The following is a 26,783-nucleotide window of genomic DNA, read 5'->3' as shown; positions in this document are numbered from 1 at the left end:
CGGGCCAGGAACACCAGCCTGGGTACCGTTTTGGCTTCCTTCACATCTTGCCACAAACTTCGGGGTATATGTGGAGTCAGTGTGACACAACAAAGTACCTGAGCTGTTACATCACCAACCTTATGGGGTTGCTGTGTAACATGCACCCAACACAGTGTGTACCATAGACTAGGCACTCAGCCAGTGGAGGCCATGATCATCATCATTACGGATGCTGCATGGACTTGAATGTCTAGTTGGCTGCTACATACTCAAATAATGGTGACAGAAGTAGGACAGGCATTTACAACTTCTCTCACCCATATGATGTGCATAAGCACAAGCTGATGTGATGACGGACTCTGTTTCTTGCTTCTCCATCCCCAACAAGGGCTTGTATTTTAGCTCCTGCACTGTGTCTGTGGTGCCGGCAGCAGGAAAGCAGAAGGAGGGTGAGATGAAGATTTTTCAAAGGGCAGCAGCCAAAAGTATCATGTTTTTTTATTACAACCACAGTCCAGACGGTCCCCAACTTACAATGGTTCGCCTTAATGACTTTTCAAGTTTACGATGGTACAAAAGCAATACACATCATAAATTACCTGTGATATTTAACATTTTCTATAAAACAGGCTTTGTGTTAGATGACTTTGCCCCGCTGTAGGCTAAGGGAGGTGATCTGAAGCTGTTGAAGGTAGGCTGGGCTAAGCCGTGATGTTTGGTAGCTTAGGAATATTAAATGCATTTTCAACTCATGCTATTTTCACATACGATAGGTTATAGAGACCTAACCCCATCATACAGATGCTCCTCAACTTAATATTTTTTTTATCCTACAACTAAAGGAATGGATACTTTGATAGGATTTATTTCTTAGTCTATTCATTCTGCTATAACAGAATACCACAGACTGGGTGGCGTAAACAGGTCCCACTTATTTCTCACAGGCTGGAGACTGGAAGGTCCAAGGTCAAGGTATGGCAGATTCAGTGTCTGGTGAGGGCCCACTTCCTGGTTCACAGGCGGCTGTCTTCCTGCTGTGTCCCCAATAGCAGAAAGGCTGAGAGGGTGCTCTCTGGACTCTTAAGGGCACAAACTGCACTGATGGGGATCCCACCTTCAGGACTGAATTACCTCCCAAAGTCCCCACCTCCAAATACTATCACATTGGGGGCTGGATTTCTACATATGAATTTTAAGGGGACACAAACATTCAGTCCATTGCAATTTTCAATCAATATTTGAGTGGTAACAGATTCTTTCCTCCTCAAAGTGGGGGAAGGAATAAGAAAGTAAAATACCAGCATATGTCTGAGATGAGAGAGCGTGGGCTGAAGATGGAAAAAATGACCCTAAGGGAGAGGTTATCAGCCTCCTTCATGATTAAGACTTGCCCCATAGTCATGCCTGTGTGTGCACAGTAATGGGATGGCTCAAACCCCCTGCCGCTCCTGAACTTGGCCCACATCCTACACAACTCCAACTACGGGACTGCCTCTGTTAGGCCATGACTTCAGAGTCCATCTGCCTGCTCCTCCTTAGCAAAGCATTCTGCAGACTTCCAGGCACCCCATGATCCCACGTCAATCTGAAATAAAAATCTACACCCAAGACTGAGAGTCAAAGCTACGCCACAAAGTGGCCTCGAGCAGAGCTCAGCAGACAGCTGTGGGGGACAGGACAATGCTCGCTTAACTATCGCAGAGTTAGGGAAGGCAAGCAGGGGCTGCTGACAGGTCCTAACACTAGGAAAGCAATCCAACCACCCAGCAGTAAGAAATGACGGGTGGAGGAGAGGGTCCTTGCAGAGGAAAGTGACAGAGTGTAGGTTTCACTAAGAGCATTTGCAAAGAGCAGCGGCTGGGGGAAGGAGAGAGTGGAGCGGGGGAGATAAGGCTGGGAGGCCATCACTTTGAACACTGTGTTAAGTGAAGGATGAGGTGTTACAGCCCGAGGATGAGTGGTGAAGGGGGGAGGAAAAGGCACATTCAAAGGTGCTTATTACAGGGTGGACTAGAGAGAGGAAAGGAAGGGGGAAGCTAAGAAAGGGGTCAGTACTCGCTCTGAGACAGCAGGTTTAACGGGCCCTGTCGGCAATGACAAGGCCAGCAGGACACTTGTTTGGAGATGATGGATCGTGAGTTCAAACAAGGGAAGAGTGGAACTTGAATGTTCAAAAGGACAGGAGAAGCAAGAAGCAAAGCAGTTAGCTGTGGGCACGGGGATTGTCTTCATTCACATAGAATAGTAAGTGCATTAATGCTGGCATAATCAGACTAGAGCTTGGGGCCAAGAGCTCTAAACTGACATTTTCCACAGAAATTAAAAGGGAATACAGTGATCCCTCACTTATCGCGGGTATTACATTCTAGACCCCCCCCCTGCGATAGGTAAAAATCCGCGAAGTAGAGACCTTACATTTATTTTAGTATTTACTGTACAGTACCGCAAAATCGCACAATATAGCAAAACATCCGTGATACATAATTAAATATAATATTTAAAAAAATCCTGGGAGAGGGGGTGGGTTGGGTGGGGGAGAGAAATTGGGGGAAAAGGGGATAACTGTAATTGAAAAACCAAAATAAAAAAATTAAACATGAAAAAAAAAAAATCCTGTGATACAGTGAGGCTGCAATAAGTGAACCGTGATATAGAGAGGGACTGCTGTATAAGATGTAGCAAAGAAACGGTTGGAGTGGCTGGGTAGAGAATCAGAGTAGCCACATGAGATTAAAAGTCAAGAGGAAAAAAAATATCAAGTAAAAGACTGTGCATCACAGGGTGGTGTTTAGAGACAGTGACACTTGTCTGCAGTCATTACCTCCAACAATCCTCCCATTCCTCTGCATAAGCCACCTCACATCTGGGCTGGCCCTGTCCCTCGCTTTGGTCAGTAGCACACAGAGGAAGTGACCTGTGCTAGTTCTGGTGTTCAGTAATCTAGGGTTTCAAAGCTTCTAACTCTGACTGCTTCTGTCTCTGTGTTCTTGGAATGCTTACACCACCATGAAGGAAGCCCCATCTAGACTACTGAATCATGGGGGAGCAGGTGGAGAAAGGTCACTTGGAGGACAAGCTTGGCAGTCCGGCTGGCAGCCAGCACCAGGGTCCCACACAGGATGAGGCCCATGTTGGTTTCTCTAGCTGTTGCTGGATCTCCCCAGCCAACACCACATGGAGCAGGGCCAGCTCATTCCCGTGAGGCTGCCCAGATTGCAAACCTACACAACTGTGAGCAAGGAAATTATTGTTTTAGGCCATTAATATTGGGGGTGGGGGTTGTAATGCTGCAATAGATGACTGACAAGAGAAAATTCTGTAAGAAATGAATAAAGAATAAACTATCAAAATCGAAAGCACTACTCCACCATGGCTCTTCCATTTGTGAACTTTGTGAATTTGAGAAAGTTGTTAGCCAAGCTTAAACTTAATGTATTTCATCTGTAAAATGAGGAATAAAGATTGTGTTATTCCTAAGATTGCCAAGAACATTCAAGAAAAGCATCTCTATTGCTCAATACAGCACCTGGGACATGGTAAGTGTTTAATGCATATTGGTGCAAAAGTAATGTCTGACTTTTTTTAAAGAAAGTTTTAGATAGTATTTATTAAATTTGTGCCTCTTCTTATACTTTTTTGATGTCACAGTGACTAATTTATACCTTATTTTTTCAGATTATCAAAGTATTGTTCATAATCGTCTGCAATATTTGTACCTATGTTCGTCCCATCTAAAGACCACATTAGGAATGTTTTCCTCTATGAGTTCCATAAAGGTGCCAATGCAAGTACAGCAGCAAAGTCCATTCAGAGTGCTTATGGGGACGATGCAGTGACTGAAAGAAGTTGCAGGAGGTGGTTTTCCCATTTCCGAAGTGGGTATTTCAGTTTGAAAAACGAGCCAAAAGAGGGCAGTCCAAAAAAACTTGATTCTGAAGTGTTGAAAGCTGTTGTCACAGAAAACCCCACCATTACCTCTAGGGAACGTGCAGAACAATGTAACATAGCCCATACAACGGTGCTACGCCAACTGAAAAGGATCGGAAAAGTTTCAGTAGCTGGAAAATCGGTCCCACATGGACTGTCTCCAGAGAATCTGTAACAGCGTGTTGTTTGTTGTGAATCATTGCTTTTGCGACACCTTCAGGCACCATTTTAGGTCGGCTTGTTACAGGTGCTGAGAAGTGGATCCTTTACCATAAGGTTAAACACCACCAATCATTGATCAGTTAAGGAGGAAGAAGAGTTCAACAACGAAGAGGAGGACTTCATCCAAAGAAGATCATGTATGGCGGGATATGGAAGGAATTGTCCATTACAAACCGTTAGACAACAATCAAACAATTACTGCTAATCTTTACTAAGAACAACTTCATTGTTTGAAAGCAGCTTTGAACCAAAAGCGACCCTCCTTAGTCAACAGAAAGGGTGTCATCTTCCATCACAATAATGCTTGTCCTCACACAGCTCGACTCACCAAAAATTTCTTGAAAGAGTTTGGTTGGGAAATATTACTTCATCCTCCATGTTCTCCTGACCTTGCTCCTCCTGATTATCACTTATTTCAGGGACCACAGAACCATTTTGATGGTCTTAGGTTGACATCAAGAGGTTGAAAATGAGTTGGATTCATATTTTGCTTCAAAACCTAAAGAATTTTACAAGCGTGGCATTTATAAGCTAGTTGACAGATGGAATGAGATTCTAGAAAGCAAAAGAGGTTATGTTAACAAATATTTTTATAATCATGGGCTTTTTCATTTTTAAAACAGACCTCGAAATCAGCCATTATTTTTGCACCAACCTTATATTACCATTAAAGTGTGAATAAAATATTTCTGAACATCACCAAAATTAGTATGCTCTTAAGTGTATATTTGGCACTGTCAACAAAAATTTAACAAACACAATCCCTTCTGTTGCTTTATACATTTCTTGCATTTCTAAGAAATCTTGTGTATGCAACAATTGTGTTATAAAACTAACTGCTCCCATAGGGAAAAGGCGGGGTTTAGGGTCTCAGAAGTTTCGGGTTTACAACAAAAGTTATTTTATGCAGGAATTTAATATATAACAGTGGTTTATAGCTGCAAAGCTCAAACACCCTTGAGCAAGTCTAGCATTCGATCACCTCCAGCTTGTGCTCAAAACCCCTTTTTCTATCCCCACCAGCACGACTACTTGAACGCTCTTGTGCACACGATCTTTATCACCTACGGCTTTTCATAGAGCACAAAATGAAACCACGAGGGTTACTAAACCCCTAACATTAAAATCAGTTGCAGCTTGGAATATAGGAATGTTGACGGAAGAACCCAAAGCCCATCGGCGAGCTGCCCAAACCAAGGATCACCGACAACTTTTGCTGCTAGGAGTGTTCTGGTTCCTAGTGAGGAAGAGTTCATTACCAACAGTGACGGCGTGTGATGGAAATGGTGTTCGCTGATTAATCTGCTGCATTGTATCTAATTTGTGGTATTAAAGCTGAATCTGTAGGGAATTTATTTAGCACCCAGGGTGCTAAATAAAGTATGTTAGTTTTGGTTATCATCTAGGACAATCATTGCTTTCTTTAATGACTGATTTCATTTGGAGTTCTTTGTGAGGAAAACCAAGCAATCGTAACTAAAATCTGCAACTTTACCTGCTCTCCTCCTTCCCCCAGGATTACAGAACTATCAGGAAGGCTGCTGCCCTCAAAACAGTTTTGCTCTGAGCAGTCTCATTGTATGAGGACAGCTCCCACGTGGAAAGACTGACCCTTGCCACAAAACCAAGGAAAATAACTTTGTTGGTCTCTCATTTCTATTCTCTTTAGAATCCCAATGATTGTGAGCATGTATCAGCACTACTGAGTTAAAGGAATGGCCCCACCACATTCAGGAGTTGGTCCATCCAGAGAAAAGAGACACTTACCAAATACGAGGATAGAGAAGGTTCAGACATTCTCCAAACACTGCCTGGGAGAAGCTAGAAGACGTTACTAGAGGGAGTGTGCACCAGACCCAGGGATGGGCTAGAAGGAAAGGACAGAGAAGTCTGTCAGGAAAGAAGCGGGCTCTCCAAGATGTACAGCAGGAGCAAATAAGCAATAATGCGATGCTAAAATAAAGGCCAGCCACTTAGGTCAAAGAGAGGAAGTCACAAACAACAAAAGCCAAATTGTGTTCCCCTCCTGGCTCCACCCACAAGGGTAATCTGAAGCAGCCCGTGGCAGAAACCAAAGCTGTGGCAACATCATATAGCAGGTGGCACCTGGACAACATCATATTGAGCCCCATCAACCAGTCTTAAGGACACTGCACTTGGCAGGACAGTAGCGTCTATACTTGAAAGTCATTACCATGGGAAACTAGCATGTCCATCATAGGGATGGTCATTATCACATTACCTACTGTGCTTTTTACTCTGACCCTTGGGTGAAATTTCTCTTTGGTCTGAAGAACAGCCGTTGTGGTCCTGGGTATTGCTCAAGTTTACCATGTGACTCCGGGAGACATTTTTCTCCCTGGCTGCTACAGAGCTCAGAGGCTGATGACCCGCCTGTGCCGGTCTGTGTGTCTTTATGGCGTCCATTCTTACCCTCAATCCTGGCTCCCTTCCCTAAGTCTCCAGCCTTGTTTTGGGGTTTTTCTTTTTGGGGCTTTTTAAATTTATGCTACCTTCTCATAGTTAATGTACTGTAAATTGCCTTATAGATCTGAAATTGACCCAAGGATAAATTTAAATCCACAAATAACAAACATGGCTGTTTCAGAGAATGATCTTACTACACAAGAACCATGTGGACTTGTTCACCCTCCCACAACATCTATTCTGCAGAGAAAGTGGCCCAGGCACTGCGCTACAGGGGTACACAAATAAATAAGACAGGATGATGTAAAGGTGGCCAGGAAGTGTGAGGACGGTGGCTGATGACAGCTGAAGCCTCTTCTCCTGTGGGAGGGAGTCCAAGGGCAATGCCAAAAATGTGTAAAAACCGAGTTAACAGGTTACTTAGAGCTACAGAAGTTAAAAACTGAAAGAATAACCTTAAAAATTGGAACACAGCTGCTGTGGTGGGTTAGGAGGGGCTGGGAGGGGCTGAGGGGCTACCGTTCATCTTGCCAACTGGGAGTTATTTGACTCTAGATAATATTTATAACTAAAGTGTAAGATGTTAACTAAAAATGCAGAGAGTAAATCATACAATGGGTTTTACCCTAAATATGTAAAATATTAAAAATGCACAAGACAAGGAGATGACATCAGAATATTAAAAACAATGGGTAAATTCCTAGAAACATGTAATCTTCCAAAACTGAATCGGGAAGAATCAGAAAATATGAACAGACCAATTACAACTAATGAAATTGAAGCATTAATCAAAAAACTCCCTACAGACTAAAGTTCTAGATCAGATGGCTTCACAGGTGAATTTTACCAAACATTCAAAGAAGAACTAACACCCGCCCTTCTCAAACTATTTCAAAAAATTCAAGAGGAGGGAAGACTCCCAAGTTCATTTTATGAGGCCAGCATTATCCTAATTCCAAAATAAGATAAAGACACTACATAAAAAGAAAATCATAGGCCAATATCCCTAATGAACATAGATGCTAAAATCCTCAACAAAATATTAGCCCACCACATCCAGCAATACATTTAAAAGATCATGCACCATGATCAAATTGGATTTATTTCAGGGATTCAAGGTTGGTACAATATTCATAAATCAATAAATCTGATTCACCACGGAAACAAATGAAAGATAAAAATCACATGATCATATCAATAGATGCAGAAAAGCCTTTGATAAAATCCAGCATCCATTTATGATTTAAAAAGCTCAACAAAGTGAAATAGAGAGAGCATACCTCAACATAAAAAAGGCCATATGTGATAAACCAACAGTCAACATTATACTCAACGAGCAAAAACTATAAGCATTTCCCTTGAGATCAGGAACAAGAGAGAAATGTCTGATTTCACCACTTATTCAACATAGTACTGAAGTCCTAGCCACAGTGATCAGACAGGAAGAAATAAAAGGCATCCAAAGTGAAAAGGAACAAATAAAACTGTCATTATCTGCAGATGACATGACACTGTACATAGAGAACCCCAAGGATTCCACCAAAAAACTACTAGAACTGACGAATGAATTCAGTAAAGTGCGGGATACAAAATGAAGACCCAGAAAACATGGCCAGCTTTCATTCATCTTCAAAAAGTGGTCAATTTGCATATTTTTTTTCATGATTAATTCATGATGCAAGTAAAATCCATTGGGAAACAAAGCCTGGAGTGCAGATTCACTTTTATCGATCAAATTATAACCCCAACCTCGTGAGAACGCTTTCAATGGGAACACAGGTTGAAATGCAGACAAGAAAGGCCCGTGTGCAGACAGAAACCATTAAAGAATCAGCTTCAAACTAACAAGGTGCCTGTTGACTTAATGCAAAACTCAACTGGGCCACCATTCTGTTAAATGAAGACTGCCTAAACATGGAAAAGGATGTAAAAAAACAAACCTCATAATTATCTGGATAACACAAGAGAAGCCTCATCCTTTTACGTGGGTTGTTGGCTAAGGGAAAGAAGAGGCTGCTGTCTCTGTGTAGCTGAGTTCCCTCTTTCACCATCTCCCTGGGCATCTCTAAAGAACCAAACATGTCCCCAGAGCCAGGATAGCAAGATGGGGACAGGGCAGCAAGGCTGCAGCCCACTGAGTCTTTACAAGGAGGAGAACCTTGGAGAAATCCATTCAAAAAGGGACACACATGTTGAAACGTAAATTCGTAATACGTTTTTTTCTAAGTATGAAACACATATATTAAGCCTGCTAGGATAAAAAAAATGAAATTTTATAAGAAACTCTTCTCATTTGCTGTCACCTTTTCTTCCCTCTTTCTTTGCCTGAGTCTCCCCAAGTGAAATAATGTCTCCTTTCTAGAAAGGGGGAGGTCCCCATGGGAGCACAGGCCCTCCCGAAGTGAGGACCCTGACACCTTACCCTCGCCGCCCTGTTCTGTGGGAAGCCTGTCCTGAGAAACAGCAGCAGAAAGCAAAACGAGCAGTGGGGGCAGGGGTGTCCCTAACAGTCTTGCAGAATAAAACATGGCTCCTGTACTCATCCAGCATGTGCCTGCAGCAAGGACAGGAGCTGGCTTTCAAAAGTATGCATCTGAAGAGAAAAAAGACGGTCTCTTTCCTCTTTAAGTAAACAATTGGGGTAAGAAAAACTACCCAAGGCACTGAAGAGAAGCAGCTGAGAACTCCCGGATGACCATCCTGGTTTTAAGGCAGATCATAGAGATAAGTTTCCAAATGTCCCGCAGTCTCTTCACGGTCAAGATGTTCTTCCTTCTGTCAAACAAATCCCCTGGGCTGTAAACTAAATCTGCTTCTGTTCACTCTGCGCAGATTGCCAGACCTTGAAGGGACTCCATCCAGCGCCCCCTGTCCCCACCCAGAGAGCCATAAGGTTATGGGGCCCACAGCCGCACATGCTAGGAGGGCAGTGCTGTGCCCTAAAGGCCAGGTCTCGAAGGTTCCAGACCCACCATGTGCTACCTGGTGACACTGGACTGTTTTCTTTTTGATTCATTTACTTAAAACTTGATGTCTTTGAAACCTACATCTGAAGTTTGAAACACGAACCCTCAACATCAGGGAGGGCCCCCTGAGCATCTGCTAATTGCATTAGATAGAGCTCCCCAGCAAAGAGATGGATTCTGACACATCCATATGGTGCACTACCATGCTGTCAAAGGATACCACGCTGTAAAAATTCATTAGCGCTCTACGTAATGATGAGTAAGTGTTCCTCACCCATTGTTCTGTGACAAAAGCAACTGCAGAACAATCGTGTTTCTGTAAGTGATAACTACAGGTGTGTCTGTTAGTATAGGCATGGAAGGGACAGGAAGAAGGCACTCAAGTTCTCCGGCAGTCATCCTGGAGGGGGAGATTCAGGAGGGCCCACATTGCTGGATGTAAAACATGCAAAGAGCAAGCATTGCTGTCATCGTCATAAAACAAGGGTCAACTTTTAAAAAGGGAGGGTTTTCTTTTTCCCTGAAGGAACTGCAAAGCATAATTCACCCCCCTATGCCCCCCCTTTATAAAATATTTTCTAAAAGATAAAAAGCATTTTCCTCTGGTCATGATGGCAGTTTCCTTCGGGAGCCAAGCCCCTCCGTGGTGGAGTCCTAAGAAGAGCAGAGGAAAACCCTCAGCTGTCCAGGGCACAGGGGGTTAAACGCGGCCCAGGCAGCAGCCGGGGCTTCACAAAACAAAAGCTGTATCACATCAAAGGTACACTCACACGCACATACCACTGTCAGGGCAATCCAGCGGGGCCAAGCTGTGGATATGCGAACACGTAAATACACATCCGAAGATGATACAAGTCACATTTTAAAGAATGGATGTGAAAATCGTGTCTTAGAAACAGCCAAGGGAGGATGCACTGAAGAGGCTGGACTTGGAGACGGGGCTTTAACAGAGCTGGAGAGCAAAGGGGGTGGTCTACACTGGAGCTTCCCATGGGCACACAGTCCTCCTCCCAGCCCCGAATGCCCAGAAACGGTGTCAAGGGTGCCAGGACCTCAACCCCTCCCCCCCTAGGACAGCAGGGTGGCAGCTGGGCTGCCAGAGCTCCAGGGCCAAGCGTCTCCAGGCTTGAATGTCCTCTGGCATTGACCTCCATGTGCCCTTCACAGATAATTTGTGTGTATGCCTTGATTTAAAAATGTTCTTCCCAAACACTAGGGGTCTCTGGGAAAGGACTTGAAGAAGACAGTGGAGGTGGCAGAGGTTTTGATTAAATTGCTGGGACCTTGTGCTGCTGGTGTGGCTCGGTGGGTTGAATGTCGTCCCACAAACTGAAAGGTCGCAGGTTCGACTCCTGGTCAGGGAACATGCCAGGGTTGTGGGTTTGATCCTGTGGTTGTGGGTGTGGGAGAGGCAACCGATTGATGTTTCTCTCCCTTTCTTTCTTCCTCCCTTGCCCTCCAATACATAAAAGTATTTTAAAAGTTGTTGAGATTCTTGCACATCCTCACTTAAGATATGAACTACCCATTCTTATGATTTCCTCTCTGATAGGGTGCCACACTCGTTATGCTATCAAACGCCAAAAGCATATTCAAAACTCCGAGGCCACTTATGAACCACGTCACATCTTGCCAACCTCCAATTCAAAAAAAATCCATCAGTAAGAACCTCAGGGACACATCCCCAAAATGCAATTACAGTTCCTTTATTTCTTGATGTAGTGTGATTTCTACTTCTATGATTTAATCAGCATGATTGCTGCTACTCCACTCAAAAGATACACTTCTATATATGTGACTATGCACTGCATTAGACATGTTTGGGACTGCCTGGTTTATAAGACACCATATGGGAAATATAGGGTTGAGATGATAACTATGCAGTCAAACTGCAGAGAGCATTGTCTTGGGCTGTATCAAGTCATTGCAAACCTATAAAAAGCCCTGAGCAGGTCTTTCAGTTAGCACAGGGGAAGGCTGAAGAGTTGAAGAGAAACAGAACCGGGTGGGGAGAGACTCCTGGGCCAGCACATAGGCTTTTGATCACACCATGTGGGAAAAATTGTGTTTGTGTTTGATGCTTGCAAGGAAAGAAAAACACAGCTTGACATTGAAAAGCATCCATTTATAATACGCTGAGCCATGTTTATATCTTGGGAGAAGGTTCATGCAGTGCAGCAACAAAGCAAAAACATTTTTTAAAAAATGCACCGAAGGTCACTAAGTAGCTAGAGATACCAAGCTGAGAGGCTGCAATAGGAAGTGAAAAGTGACAGAATTCTCACCACAGGACTTAGACCTGATCCTTTTCTGGAACTTGGAACTCTACTCCGTGTGACCCACCGTGGCCTCTCCATCGCTCCCCTGATGGCACTTTCACTGTTCCTCACCGAGAGTAGAAAGGGGACCACAGCAGGAAAAGACAGGGAGCTAGCAGATGAGGGATGAGAGACACAGGCGCCCGCGGCCCGCCAACACCGGCTTCAGCTGTGCGCTTCCCTGTCGAGGGGCACGGACCTGGGACAGCTGTGAGCAGAAGCAGGACACAGGCCTCGTGGCCACAGAAGGAGGACTCAGTCTGCACACCCTCTTCTGCTGCAAGGTTTTCATCTTTGGCCGCATACTGGAGTCATGCAAGGAGCATTCACAATCCCTGGTGCCCGGCACCCACCTTCAGAGAGCCTGCCATGTCCGATGTGATTTATTTGAATGAACACCGGGCTTTTTTAAAGCTCATCATGTGATTCCAATGTGCAGTCCCGGCTGTGAATCGCTGCCTTCAGCTTTACATGGAGGAAGCAAAGGACAGCCAAGTGAGAGTGAGCGAGTCCTGGAACGACGCAGGAAGGATAGTCAGGACGGTGTGCGGGAGACGCCCGGGGAACCTTGCTAAAAGGTAGGTTCTCGGGCAGCAGACCTGGAGTAGACCCCGAGCCTTGGCAATTTCAGTGTGACGGCTCGCTGGAAGCAGTTAGAAGGGGTTACACCTGCCACCATCGGGCACCGTCCTGGGGAGAAGGACCCTACAGAAGTCAACAGCACGAACGTTATGGTTTATGCTTTTTTAAGATACAATCTAATCCTTTTCCCTCTTCACCGGGATTGCGGAGGGTGATTTAACTTCATTGGATCGTCCAGGAGCACCATGATGGGCAGCAATACCACAGGGATTATAGTGTACATGACAAATGTCCCCCGTGTGGGGGGGTTTGTGCGTAGGCTGAATTGTCCCCCCCAAATTTGTATGTTGAAGTGCTAACTCCAGTATTTCTGAATGTGAGAGACAGTGGCTTTAAAGTGGTCATGGAGTTCAAACAAAATCGATAGGGTGGGCCCTGAGCCACTGAACCCCAACCAGGGGGTCTCCTTATAAGAGGCGGAAATTAGGACAAGCACAAGGACAGAGGAGAGACCACGAGAAGACGCAGGAAGATGATAGTCATCTAAAGCCAAGGAGAAAGGCCTTGCCAGGGGTTGATCTTGTCAACGCCTTGATCTCAGGCTCCTCTCCCCAGAACCCTGAGAAAATAAGTTTCTGTTGGTGAAATCCCCAGTCTATGGCAGTTTGTTGAGACAGCCTGAGCAAACTAACACAGCGGTGGGGGGGGATCTTGTGCCTACTTCTGATTACTTGTTTGACTTACGTCTCCACCAGTCCTTTACCAGTGGGATTGCCATCCCTATTTCTAGCAGTCCTTCCTCCCACTTCTAAATGCCTCTTTTTAAGTCTGTGGCTGACAAGGTAACCGCAAGTATCAGGCCTTTCAGAGGAGCCCAGTGGTTAAGAAGAACACAGGCTCTGGAGTCAGGCTGTCTGGCTTAGAAGCCCCGCTTGGCCCCATACCTGCTCAGAGTCCCCAAGTGAGAGAACCTGGGCAAAGCTAGAACGGTTTCTGCAGGATCAGCCCGCACCTGTAGGGCGACCAGGGGACTCATCGATGATGAAAGTATATCACATTTTTTTAAATCTGCTTTTGGCTACTGAGAGCCTCTTGGGATGTCTACTTTCCAGTAGTTTCTTTGTGACATCTGTTCTGGTGTTCATTGCTCCCTCCCTCTGTCCCCACCCTTCTCTAGCTGTGCTCCAGGTAGAAACCTGATGAAGTGACCTCCACCCACTAAGTATGGGGTTAGCGTCTAAAATGTATTTTCCCTTATGTCCATGCAGTTAGACCAGAACCTGCAAGAGCGCTCTCCAGAAAACTAACATATGTAAGTTAGTATTAAAATTAATTTTCACAGAATTAAAAAACTCCTCCAACCAAGCTTTCTCAAGGTCCCCATCGATGTTGCATTCTAGGTTCTTCCACCCTTCTTAGGGCCTGCCAGAGTTAGATTCCAGTACACTTTTCAGAATGACCTTTCCTCCGATGACCAGTCTCTGTGGTCCTGGTGGGTCCCTAGGAAGGCAGGCTCTGCCCTGCCATGCAATTTTTCACCACAAAAATTGTGAGCCCTTTCTCTACAGGAAAATTCCAAAGGGCAACACAGACCCATCATCAAGGGCAATGCTAAGGGCAAGCAAAGGCAGGGGTCAGCTGGAGGCAAAGCTGTGGCATGTCTCTCTCTGCATTGGTGTGTAGATGTCCTGACAGCCAAGAAATAGTGAACATAGGCATGCAAGGGGTTAAAAGATGGCTTTGTAAGTCTGTCAGTCTTTATAAGCTCAGTCTGCCTTCCTTTTAAGCTCCATTTCGCCGCATTAGTAAAAATGGCTGTTAACAAGGTCAAAAGCTCCCATGTGACCAACATGTTTCTGGCCTAACTTCAGAGCCATAGGATGCTCTCTTCCCTAACCAATTTTTATGCTCACATTTTTCCTCTTTGTTCTACCCCACAACATCTTAGTCTTCCTAGTATGTCAAGTGGTGTATTCCAACATTTTTCTCCCTTTCCCTTCTCCAAAATACTGTTACCACACTTCGCTTCTCTCCCCTTGGAATATTTCTTTTAAATAGCTCTCTTTCCTTCACTGTTCCCCCATTCTCAGTGGAACAAAAGAATTGACATTATGTGATAAACACATGATACAATATACAGGTGATGCATTATAGAATTGTACACTTAAAACCTATGTAATTTTATTAACCAATGTCACCCCAATAAATTAATTTTTTTAAAACACTAAAAAAAAAAAAAAGTTGGCATTGTGAAAAGACAGTTGAGAGTTTAAGTTCAAAAGTTGAATTATTGATATACATGGTGGGGTAAAAGTAGGTTTATAGTTGTTCATATGGAAAATACAATTATTAGTTCTACAAGAATAAACTCACAACTGTAATCCTACTTTGCCCTACCCTGTACTGTACATGGTGCAACTGTGTAACAGTATAATGCTTTTTAGTCACATAAGGAAAAATGTAACGTTGCAACTCTGATTTAGAATACCTTCACTGAAAATGACTTTCTAGAGTTTCCTCAAATAGATCATGAAAATTTTCCCTGTAGAAATTCAAAACTAACATGAAGTTTACGGAGAGGTGGCTTTGAGTCATCAAAGCATGTGATGATCAATATTTAAGTTCAGGAAGTATTGAATTAGGGAAGCTGAGGGGTCAGCCAAGGCAATCCAAGGACTGCTCAGTGAGCAAAGATGGCTTGTCTTGGGGATGCCGAAAAGCAGCAGTGAATTTGTACTTAACTGACTGCAATAAAATCCAACTTTTTACTACCTTGACAGGTTGTGTTCATTTATAGTATCATTTAGGGATCATGGCTCAAAAAAGTTCCAGCTTAATGATAACATACTTGATTTCTGAAGATTCAAACCAAATCACAGTCAGAGATGCTCACCCAGGCCAGGAGATGCAAATACAATAAAATAAGGCAATATGAAGGCAAAGGACCCAAAGATGAAGCTGACTAAATGGCCCCAAATTTGCCCCTCTGAAGACTCAGAACTGTGGACAAGGTGACGTATGGAGGAAGAAACCTACTCCTGGTCTTTGTATTCAGATGACTCCTCAGAAGTTGGCAAAGGGCCAGATAGTAAATATCTGGGGCTTTGGGGGCCAAATAAGGTCTCTGCTGCATACTTTTCTTTTACAACCCTTTAAAAATGTAAAAAGCATTCACAGATGATGGGTTGTATAAAAACATGCCATGGGCCCTATTTTGCCAGTTCCTGCTCTCTACCCCGAACTCCCAGGGCCAGATCTGAGTGTAGAGGGCCCACCAGTTCAGACTGACATCTGCCCAGGCCGTTCACGGGGGACTAAAGATGGGGGGGGGGGGCTTCACCCCAGCAGGGCTACACAGAAAATATCCCACAGGAACGGCCAAGAGGGAAAGGCTGAGAATGCACATGATGACTGAGAATGGATGTGGTTCAAGTTTGAGATAAAAAAGGACATGGAAGGATGGTCTAGATCATGTTCTATCACACGGAACAGGGAGGCCACACACAGACCCAGCCAAGCTTTCTCACACCTGTCATTGACTTGGATGGATCACACCTTGCACTTGGAAAGAAGATAAAGCATTACACTTGGCTCGATGGGGATTATCACGTAGACATAATATCTCTCTACCCCCTACAGGTGTTTCAGGATGGAAACAAGTTGTCCAGAAGGTCCCGATGACATTTATGACAAAATATCTATACGGAATCATTAGGAGAATCAGGGCATGCTGGAGGGGCATTCACTCTGCTTAAAGTTACTGTTGGATAGAAATGGTGAACTGGCCGAGGTATTTGTCCCAAGTGGCTCAGGTCTGATGCCACCATCCACCTGTCATGGCACATGGCCAGAGAATTCGCCACCTCTCAGTAAGGCTCCCACATTCCAATAATGCGTAGAAGAAACCTGTGGCATGTGGTGCTTTCTTGCTAGCACCTCTGCAGAAAAAGATCTTGGCTCCCACCATCTCTGGGTTCTCATGTCCCTGTTTGGACCTGTGGGGCTTCTTTAGCTGAAAGGATACACGACGTTTCAGCCTCCTAGCCCCCAAAACGTGACATTAATCAGATGTGTCCCTAAAACAACTTCCTTTAAAATGTCCCAAAGGTCAGCTTTGGCTCAAAATTCCTTTACTGAAAGATAAATTGAATTAAAGTCCATATAAATTCTGAATAACAAAGGTTTGTTTTCTGTTCTTTTTTTACCTGCTCTACTAACAGACGTAGTCCCAGTAGGTAGAAACTGTGCTTGGCTCACATAGCAAGCTCCCCAATATTTGTTTGTTGAATAAGTTAGTGAAAATTGTTGGAAAAACTTTAAAGTGGGTAAATAATTTCATGGAAAAGGAAGAATTTAACTTGGCAAAAGAGAACCTGCAGGTGTTATAGCTGTTTACTTTTTCATCCCAACAAAAGCAATAAACTGAATCAGAATGAAGACCTCTGTTCTGCCAATATTCTGCAACGCCCCCTCCTCCCCCAGCAGGCAAACCCTCTAACACACAAAAGTGAGGGTTCCACTGAGCAGCTGGGTTGGTGGTTTTGGAAGCTGAACGCACTGACACGGAAATGACTGATTGAAATGCAAGCTTTCTCCTAAGAAGACAGGGTATTCTAGAACAAAGAAAGAGCGCATTTGCTTTTTCCGGGTGCACCCACCCCAGCTTCACTTAGAAAAGATGAAATGAAGTTACCATAGGAAGTCAGGCATCAGCTACTTCAGGGACAATGAGCGGAGCAACCAGACCCGGTCTCAAAGGACACACCAGTGAAAGCACAGCCTTTTGTGGTGAGTTCAATGGTTCGCTGTTTCCTAACACTTGGTGTTGTGTCTCCAAGAATGAGTGAAAAGTGATACAGAGGCTCGTCTTGGCCAATGCCCTCTGCCTTCCCTGCTGACACCTGTTCTTTAGCTTAAATAATTGGAGGGTGTGGGAGGATGTGGTACCCCCTTTAAAGCTGTCATCCTTCCCATGAAAGCCAGTGTCTACAGGGCAGCTGGCATGCAGGCAGGAAGGCCCACCCCCTCTTCAGGTGTTACTTAAGTAGCAAGTGCATGGAGTTAGCCAGAGCTGCCAGAATCAGCCTTGCGCCCCATCAGCAGTTCAAGTTCAGCAGGTCAAACTAAACTGGGAAGCATTGCAAACCATGGCTGCCTCTCCTGGAGGTGCAGGCAATCTGACCTCTAAACAGCTTTCCTGTAACAGTTCTGGCGAGGCCTAAGAGACTGCAGTCAAATCTCATCATTATTCGCTTGTAATGTACATGTACTCGCTCCCTTGGTCCTTCAACAACATGTGTGCAGGACTGTCCAGGCATGGGGCTAACTTCTAGGGATACAGTCATGGATGAAGGGACAGGTGATTCAGGCCCGCAGCAGGCTGACTGTCCAATGGGAGACAGGGGCAGCACAGGGAAACAGGCTGCCTCCAACGCGACTGGGACTAAGGCAGTTCTGCACAAGGCCACCTCCACCTGCCCCTCACTCTCCTCTTCACACCGTTGATTACCACTTCCTCCTTAACGTTAAGATATGGACGGTTAAGATACAAGTGCTTTCTGAAATGGGCGCCACGTGCCCAAAGATGAATCAACAATTATTCACAGAGCTCCCCTCGCTGCCTACCCTAAGCTCTGAGGGTCACAGCACAGGGAGGCAGCAGGAAGAAGAGAGACCAGAACTGGGCTGAGGACTTAAGGATCTGATTTCTAGACTTCTCTCTGCCGGGAAGACTCTTTCACGACCCTGGGCAAGGAGTCAACCTCTAAGATCCTCTAAAATGGGGGTAACGAAGCCTCTACCTGATCTTATGGTCACACATGTAGGGCACCTTGAGTAGTCAGGTAGAAGGCAAGAAGCAAAGGTACGTTCTTTGTAACTTTCCCTGTTGGGGCTACCCTGCATTTGGAAAGGCATTGAGAAATGACTGATGGGTGAATGGTGTTTCTGGCTGTGGTCCGAATTTGCACTTTCAGGAATGTCTACTGTAAAGCCCCACACTCACAAATAAAACTCAACAAGTGACCACAGAGCATCTACCATGTGCATTCACCATGCCAGGCATAGAGAGATGCAGTAGTGATCGGGAGAGGTAACGGTCATTGAGCACTTCCTATATCTATTAACTCATTTCACCTGCATGGCAACCCTATAACTCTAGGACTAACGTGATCCTCACTTTACAACAGAGGAAACTAAAGCACAGAGTTTCAGAAACTGTTCCAGGTCTCAACACAAGTGGTAGAGCTGGAGTTACAACTCTGGCCCAGTTTCTCTTACTGGGCATGTTTGGTGTCACTAAACTCCTCTGTAGGACTCTGCCACCTACCAGAGTGCGCCTGCTCCCGTTTTTCCCCTGGTGTGGCCTTAGCTAGAGTCCAAGACTCTCAATCTGTTGATCCTGCTCTAACTAAGTGACCTTGTTTTCCAAGTTCCAAGTAAACACATTTGCAGAAACATCACATTAACTTCCAAGTTTCAATAGGATATGGCAACACTGTTGGATTGTCTTGAAGAAAAGGAGGAGGTTTTGCATCCTTATGTCATTACTTCCCCTGGACATATGGCCCTGAGCGACAGCGGTGCCCGGTAAGATGGCAGTGCCTGGGACAAGCACGGCTGAGGGCCAGCTGGGGGCTACCACTTGGAGATCCAGGAACAACAACGCTAAAAATCATAGCTAATGCAACTTAAGACAAAAACCGAACACATTCTATGTTAAAGAGCCAGGTTAAAAAACAATGTTGTCTTCTCTGACCCATAAACTCATTTCTAGCTGCTTGAATCTTGTCCCCAACATTGATCGTCGGCAGCCGTCCGTCTCGAGAGACGATGGTGTAGCTTCTTAAGAGTCTATCTGCACCACCGAGAATGGCTGTGCAGTCCGACTCGGGAGTGACACGGTATCTGTCTCCTCCTGTGTTGAATCGACATCTTGCGATGACGCTGGAGTGTCCTCTCCAGCGAAGCTGAAGCTACAGAGCCTGGGCAGGGTGATATGGAGGGTCTGCTGTTGCCCATGCAGCAGACCCCCCTCTCTTCGCACCTGAAGGGTCCAAGGGAAAGACGGAGTCAATACAGCTTGGTTTCAGGTGCGCCGCAGGAGTTGCCGGTGTTGACTACAACGTCAAACCGCCTTAGGGACTCCGGCTCCGGATTTTCTGTCGGGGTTTACTCCCTTAGCCTTTCCCCTGAAGAGGTATGCCGCAAGGCAGCGGAGGTTTTTTGGAATCAGAGTTTTCCTTCTCTGATGTGCCCTGACTGGAAGATCGAACCAGCGACACTTAGCTCGCAGGCCGACGCTCAATCCACTGAGCCAAACCAGCCAGGGCTTACAACATTGATAGTATGTATAGTATAAACTATATGACTTTGAACTCAATCACATACCTTTGTGTGTTGGTTACAGTTTCAAAGGCCTTGGTCTAAAAGTCACATCTGTAAACCAAGGCCAGGGACTGTGGCTCATTTTCTAGGACTATTTTAAGCTCATAATAGATGTTCAGTAAATCATTAACAGATCAAATAAGTAAAACTAGGATTTTATTAGACAAAGACTCACTTAGTAAAAATTGAATTTTATTAACATTTGCTACACACAACATATGTATTCCTTCTTCTTATTTTTAAAGAGCTTTTAACATCTCATTTTATTGATATGAGACCTAATAAAGGAAAGGTAAAAACACAAATCTTTCCTTCAAATTATATGGTTTTAGGGGGTGGTAGGGAAGGAAAGTCAGCTTGTAGGAAATGCTTTAATAGCCACAAAAGGAGTAATGCCATGATAAGTTTATATGTTTGGTTTGGCTATAATAAATTTAGTTGGATGAATCACACACCATCGCTGAAATCTAAACTGGAAAAGAGTCAGCTTATAATGCTAAGTAAATATGGACTCCTTTTTAGCTGTCGTTGGCATTTAGTCAACCGGTTTATTAAATTTGGGGTTTGTCACAATGCACATTGGGATAGAGAAGTCTCTAGAAACAGACCCTGTGATTAAGATAAGATCCTACAAAGGAGAAAAGCTATACATGTACAAACCAATTTTGAATATAATATGATATTATAAAGTCAACTGTTTAAGACAGATCTCAAAGGCAAGGGTAATTCAGAAAAACCACTATGATCATGGTGAATGTTGGGAGTTTTCCATTAAACTGTGTTTTGGCTATACAGCCCTCTGAATTGATAGTCCTCATCACTTAGATCCTGGGATCTGGGAAGTCCAGCCTCAGCTGCAGACACCTCTGGCATGAGGAAAAGGCTCAGACTTTGAGGTCGGGCAAACCTGGCTTTGAATGAGTCTTGGCTCTCACATATATTGACGTTGTGACCCTGGGCAAGTTTAATTCATCCCCCTGAGTTTGGGTTTCCCCCTTTGTAAGACTAAGAATACAGATGCTACAGTGTGGCTTTATGATTAGAGATAATGTATGTAAAGCGCATGGACAGCGGTGAATGCACAGTCTTCAAAGCGTCATTGTTTCACACAGTACAAAAGGCTAACGTGGAGAGGTGCTGCTTAGGTGAAGCCGTGTGGAAATGTACAAGGGTGGGTGGCAGATTACTGTCAACCCATCTTTTCATCTCCATATCCTTTCAGGTAGGAAATCAGGTTTATTACATCTACCATAGTCATTTAAGTAGTAAATCCATCCTCTACACCAATAATGATTTTTTTAAGTCACTTGTTAAAAAATCACTTTCAACAAGTTCAGAAGTGACTTCTGGAGTTCTTTCTTTTGTGCTAAAGCTGTCTACCGAAAAACAGCTGGTAAAGAGTAGAATCTACGTAACCAGACAGCACTCGCTGAGCAGGAGAGCTTTGGCACGGTACTGACAGCTTAATTAGGGGTCATCTAAGAGTTGAAGACTCCGTTTCCCAGAAGGCACATTCTCAGACTGGTTTAAGGTGATGTGGTGAAAGGGCTAACTACTTATACAACTGCAGAGGCCTCTGCCCCCGGGGACCTATCTAAATGGCTTTGCACCATGACCCGGGTCGGGAACCCTGGTTTCTACAGCAGGACGTCGCCCCAGCTTTAATGCATAGCTCATTTGCTGCAGGTGCTGGGTCAGGAGGTCCGGGACTCTAACCAGCTTCCAGATGACACCCATGTAGCTGGTTTCGAGACCATGGTCTAATTAGCAAGATGTCTACAGGGCCAGGCCAACCAGAATTCACAAACCAAGGCGCACACAGTATTGCTCCATTCTTAGGGCTCATAAGCAAAATGGGAGCAGCAACTGCCAACCGTCTCCAGGAAATTAACTTTTGGTGGGGTGTACTCATTGGACAGCATGAGAGAAGCTTCTAGAGCACTGGAAATGCTCTGCACTGTCCCTGGGTGGAGGCTGCATGGGTGCACACATATCTAGCCATAGAGTTTAGACTTATGTACTTACTGTCACTTATAACTCAATTTTGAAAAAAGCCCTAAAATGGAAAATGAAGGAATAAGAATGTAAAGAAAAAAATTACTAAGTTATGGGAATAGTGTAAAACCAATGGAGTACACATAGAACTCTTGACTCCCATAAAGGAAGTAACTTAAACCCAGATAACTTAATATTCACAGGGACCATTTTCTCCAACTAGAAGAAATATCCTCTCCCATTCCTCTTAATGAAAACACATCAAGACACTGCTAGTGTCTCTTGTTGTGGGTCTAGGTGTGAAAGAAACCCTGTTTGAAAAATCTGGGGCAGGGGGAGGGGTGGGTGGGTGGTTAGGTATAACAGTAACAGCCTAAGAAATGAAGTCAGCTTAGAACACTCATCAGGCACCCACAGTTCCTGAAAATTGAACATGCATTCCGTAACTGTCACTGATTTACATGCAGTCTGGCCTTCAGGGATAGAACAAATGAGCAAACCATCTCAGGGACACTGTGCATGCTAAGTTAGAGGCTTTATACTGTGGGGATGGGAAAACCACGTGTCCGAAGAAATGCTGTGGTCTTGGGGATGAAACACAGGGCTGGACCCAGGCAGGCAGTTCCAGTGCCAGTACCACCAGGTCACCTCACCAGCTGGGTGACCTTGCTTACCCAGGTAACCTCTCCGGTCTCTCCCTGCCAACTGAACACATCTCCCTCCTCCTCTAACCTGTTAGTGCATATTTTGTTTGGTGCCCCCGAAAAGGCAGCCCTTCCTAAGGACTGATCTGTTGATTCACCTAAAGGGTTGTCATCATTCCGTTGCCAAGGACAGATTTTAAAGCATAGTAGGTGGTGTAACAGATGGTGTCTCTGTACGCCACTGACCTGAGTAGCCCCCAGACCACTTACACCTGAACCTTTGAGCACATGCAATCATGTTCCTTGCAGCGGAAAACACTGTGGTTGATTTATCTGCTATAACATTATAAATAGTAAAGCTCTATTTCAAGTTCACTTCTGGGGGTTGCAATATTACCTTGTACTACCCACTACTTATCTTGGCACCCCAGACAGTATATGGTCCCCAAAGACAGAGACGGAGCCCTGTGGGGGTGGGGGATCCCAGCACCTTCCATAGCACCTTTAAAAAGCAGGCAACTAATAAATGCTTAGGGGTGCACCCTCCTCCCTCCGGAGAGTGGAACAGAAGCCAAGGTCTCACTGGTGGGAAACACATCAACCCTCACCTCCAAACAGCTGCAAGCAGCGAACAGTGCCTCCCTCCTTTACTTGAGAGTAAGAACCACCTGGGGAGCATTTTCCAAGCTACAGATTCCCTAGCTCTATCCAGGCTTAGTTTTAACAAGCACCTCAGTGATCTGTGGGCTCTCCCTCTTCTTGTGGCTCAACAATCTCCACATTTTCCCTTTTCCCCAGCACAACCATATCAACCGCCTACGATCCTCCCGCCACCCCCATCCCTTTGCCCACAGAGGCCAGGACAGCATTACACTCTGTCCCTGCAGAAGGTCACAAGGCAGCCGAGGGCCAAGGATTCACTTGTTGGGGTTGTGCTTTCAAAACAAAACGCAAAAACAGCCAGTCGTCCTTGCCTTACTGTTTACACCCACAATTCAATTCACGGTCTTTATAAACTTTCAGTCCACCCCCCCCCATTCCCTCCACGCAAGTATTTGAAAGACCAGTACGTTGTAAACAGCCTCAGGATCTTAGGGTACACACTCAAGGTGGAGACTCGAGGGTGCCCATTGTTGCCCTGGCCCAGGAATCACACACAAAAGTTTGCACCACGGAGAACTCACCCAGAGCGTCCCAGCACCACCGTGGGCCCCTGGTCTCCTGGTCCCCAGCGCACCTTCAAACCCCTCCTTTGCAGCGCCGCCTTCCCACCAGCCAGGGTGCACAGTGGCGACTCGGCAGAGCCCCGAGGCTTACCTGAAACACGTGGTGAGCTCTCCCGAAGCCTTCAGACAGGGGTACTTGGTCGTGGTGATTTTATTTTCCGAGCAGACTTCTCTACGAAAAAGAGAGGCAAAGTCGTCGATTCTCCGCGTGGGAGCGCAGGCCGGTGCGCGCTGGGGGATCCGCGGCCAGGCGCGCCGACCAGGCACCGAGCCCCGAGCGCGGACGCCCGGCGAACTCCGGGGTCAGGGGCGGGCCAGGCGAGGGTCCAACCGCGCGAACCCAGCCCAGTGCGGGGACGGGAACTGAAGACGCGGATCACAGGAGAGCAGCAGAATGCGGGGCAGGGGTCTCACGGATGGGGGGAGTCCAGACTGCGGGTGCGGAGCCTGTCACCCGAGGGCAGAGTTCAGTGTCGCCCGGGAGAGTTGAGAGCCCGGCCGATGACTGACGGAGCGAGGGTGCGCGGATCCCTGCGGAGGTGGGGTACACCGCCTGCACCCCAAGAGCCAGGCGTGCACCCAGCAGGGGCTGGCAGGGCTTACCTGTCACTGTTCTCGGGCTCCTCGCGGTAGCTCCACGTGTGTCCCAGAGCCAGGAGCAGCAGCAGCGGACCCAGGCTCTTGCCCAGCTGCCCCGTCGCCGCTCCTCCCCGGCTCGGAGGCGGCGGCACCATCAGGGACGCTCCCGGCTTCTTCCCGGCGCCGGAGACCTCTCCCCGCCCTGCGCCCGGCTCCTCCGCGGCCGTCCCGCTCCCCGGCAGGGGGTGCTAGAGGGCAGGGGCGCTTGCGCCACCTGTGCGAGGCAGCGGGGCTCCCGGCGCTGCGGGGCCGGGGGACCCAGCTAGGAGTCGGGGTGCGGAGTGCAAACTCCGTAGACGCGCAGGTGAACGCGGCTCACGGCGTGCCCGACTGGCGCGAAGGTCGCGGGGTCCAAGCCGGCTCGCCCAGGACGGTCACGCCGAGGTGACAGACTTGCTCCGCTCAGCTTCGGGCTGCGCCCTCCCGCTGGCCTCTTCTCGGGCTGCGAGAGAAGGGCAGGGTGCGGAAAGCTGGCGGCTGCTCGCATTTTACATCAGGGTCGCCCGACCAGGAGGAGGAGGAGCCGCTTCTCCCCCGGGGGGAAGGGGGGGGCAGTAAAGGGGTTAATTCGCTTCCTTCCTGTCGTCAGTTGATTTCTAATGACCAGAGTCAGGACGTTTGCGCTCCCACCTCGAGCGCCTGCCCAGTGTTTTCCCGCCGCCCAGTTTTCGCTTAACGGAGCAAGGAGGTGTGGAGAGACCTCAGCGGCTCTCCCAAACGCTTTTCCAACCTGACACAGCACGATCCCTAGCCTGTCGTCATTAAAGTCCCTTAGAAGAGGTCCTCCTGTCGCTCCATCTGCTAACAGAGCCGCTAGCTTCTTTCTAACTGAGATCGAGATTCGTAAGGCGCTCTCTGGGGCTCTTTCTGGGGATTTTAAATCCTTTTGCCCTGAGCTGCGTTAATGCTATTTGAATGCCACGTACACACGTGAGAGCTGGAAACTCCTGGAAGTTGGGGTGAGAGGGTGAAGCCCCTCCCCCTCCAGCCCCCGTTAACACGGCGGTTTTAGGGGTAGCCCGAAAACCAGGCTGGGGGGAATCAATCAGCTCACTCGGCGGGAACTCAGCTGTAATTCGCATAGGTCTGCATCTGAACGCTTTATTGCACACGGGGAGTTCCTGTGTCTGATAAAGAGAAACTCGTGACATAAACGTGCCCCGCAGAGCCAAGCAAGTGCTCGTGGCCCAGAGGTGGCTGGAAAAGCCAGGGGTGCAGTGCGGAACCTCTAACGAACGCGCGGTTCTGCACCTTCCTGGCCGAGGGGATGAAAGGTAGCCGGTCACAAGCTACCCTCACCCCCGCGTGCTAACTGGTTAGGTAGGCGGGTGTTTTGACTTAAAATATTCTGATCAGCTGAGAATTACCATGCATATAACATACACTTTGCCATTTTTTAATAGCAATGACATCCTCGTTCCTCTGTAGAATGCTTCTATATTTTCCAAAGGGTTTTTTTTTCTTCACATTTATGATTTTATTAAACACTAAAAATAGTCCTTGAAGTCAGGAGTCTGACTTCTTAGTTCAGTGAGGTGTTTTTTTTCCTGAAAATCTTATATAGACATGGAAGACCATAAAACATACAAATATTTAAAATATGGAGTTAAATGGAATAAATAAATTTTCACGTGGTAATTCAGAAGACCCTTCAGAAGCTTGGAAAACCTGAGAGTGACAGTTACGCTGTCAGAAAACAAACCAAAAGAACTCAGATTTAAACTCAAGTTGTAGGCTTCCTAAGTGTGTGAACTTGAGCAAGTTACTCAATCTTTCTGAAACTCAGTTTTCTCATCTGTAAAATGGGAAAGCTTCCTCATAAATGTTTGTGAGTATTAAATGGGGCAATGCATAGAAAGCATTTTGCACAGTGTGAGCATCTATTGACTGCTCGGTATACATGAACTATTGTTATTTTTAACATAAATTATTGCACAGAATTTTCAGTTTTAACTTTAAAGGTTTCACTTTCTGGATTTATAGGAGTTTATTTCAAAACAGTTGTTTGGGTTCCTAAGCACATGAAAATAAACCCATTGTAGAGCTTATAAAAACTGTATCACTTCAGATTGACCCACAAAAGTATTTAGTCTTCATCTTGCAGGGATGAGGCCATCCTATAGCAGGTCCTGTTTTTATTTTCTTACCAATTACTCTATTCTGATACCTTGCTATCTTTTTTCTCCTCTTTACTCCCTTTGCTTTTTTACAGTTGCATTGTGGATGTTAATCCTACAAGTACAGAGAATGGTGTAGGAGATTCGTTATCAGCTTCATTAAATAGTTAATAAGCCACATATGGGGACATGCAGGCTTGCAGAGAAAATCATTTAGGCTGCAAATGATCAAAGTAATTATGCACAGCCGTGTGGCAGAAGATCGGAGACAGAGCCAACTTTGCCACTTCCTTATTTTCAGCCCCCTACAATGAGCATAGATCAGAATAAAGCATCACAGAAGGTGCCAGGG

The 26,783-nt window shown here is 45.9% G+C and overlaps 1 protein-coding gene across 1 annotated transcript in view; it reads right to left on the bottom strand.

Annotated features, from left to right (window-relative positions):
* CCBE1 (collagen and calcium binding EGF domains 1) overlaps positions 1-24,843 on the bottom strand; it is a 175,982-nt gene extending 151,139 nt beyond the window's left edge. The window contains exons 1-2 of the mRNA XM_090285076.1: positions 24,279-24,843; positions 23,767-23,847 (exon numbers count right to left, since the gene is read on the bottom strand). Of these exons, the coding sequence (XP_090141202.1) occupies positions 23,767-23,847; positions 24,279-24,409 (212 nt within the window). The 5' untranslated portion in view covers positions 24,410-24,843. The remainder of the gene's footprint in view (positions 1-23,766; positions 23,848-24,278) is intronic.
* Positions 24,844-26,783: the final 1,940 nt, after the last annotated feature.

This window comes from Furipterus horrens, unplaced genomic scaffold (assembly GCF_987537825.1).
Source record: "Furipterus horrens unplaced genomic scaffold, mFurHor1.1.pri manual_scaffold_8, whole genome shotgun sequence".
NCBI lineage: Eukaryota > Metazoa > Chordata > Mammalia > Chiroptera > Furipteridae > Furipterus > Furipterus horrens.
This window is presented reverse-complemented; position numbering and strand designations above follow the sequence as displayed.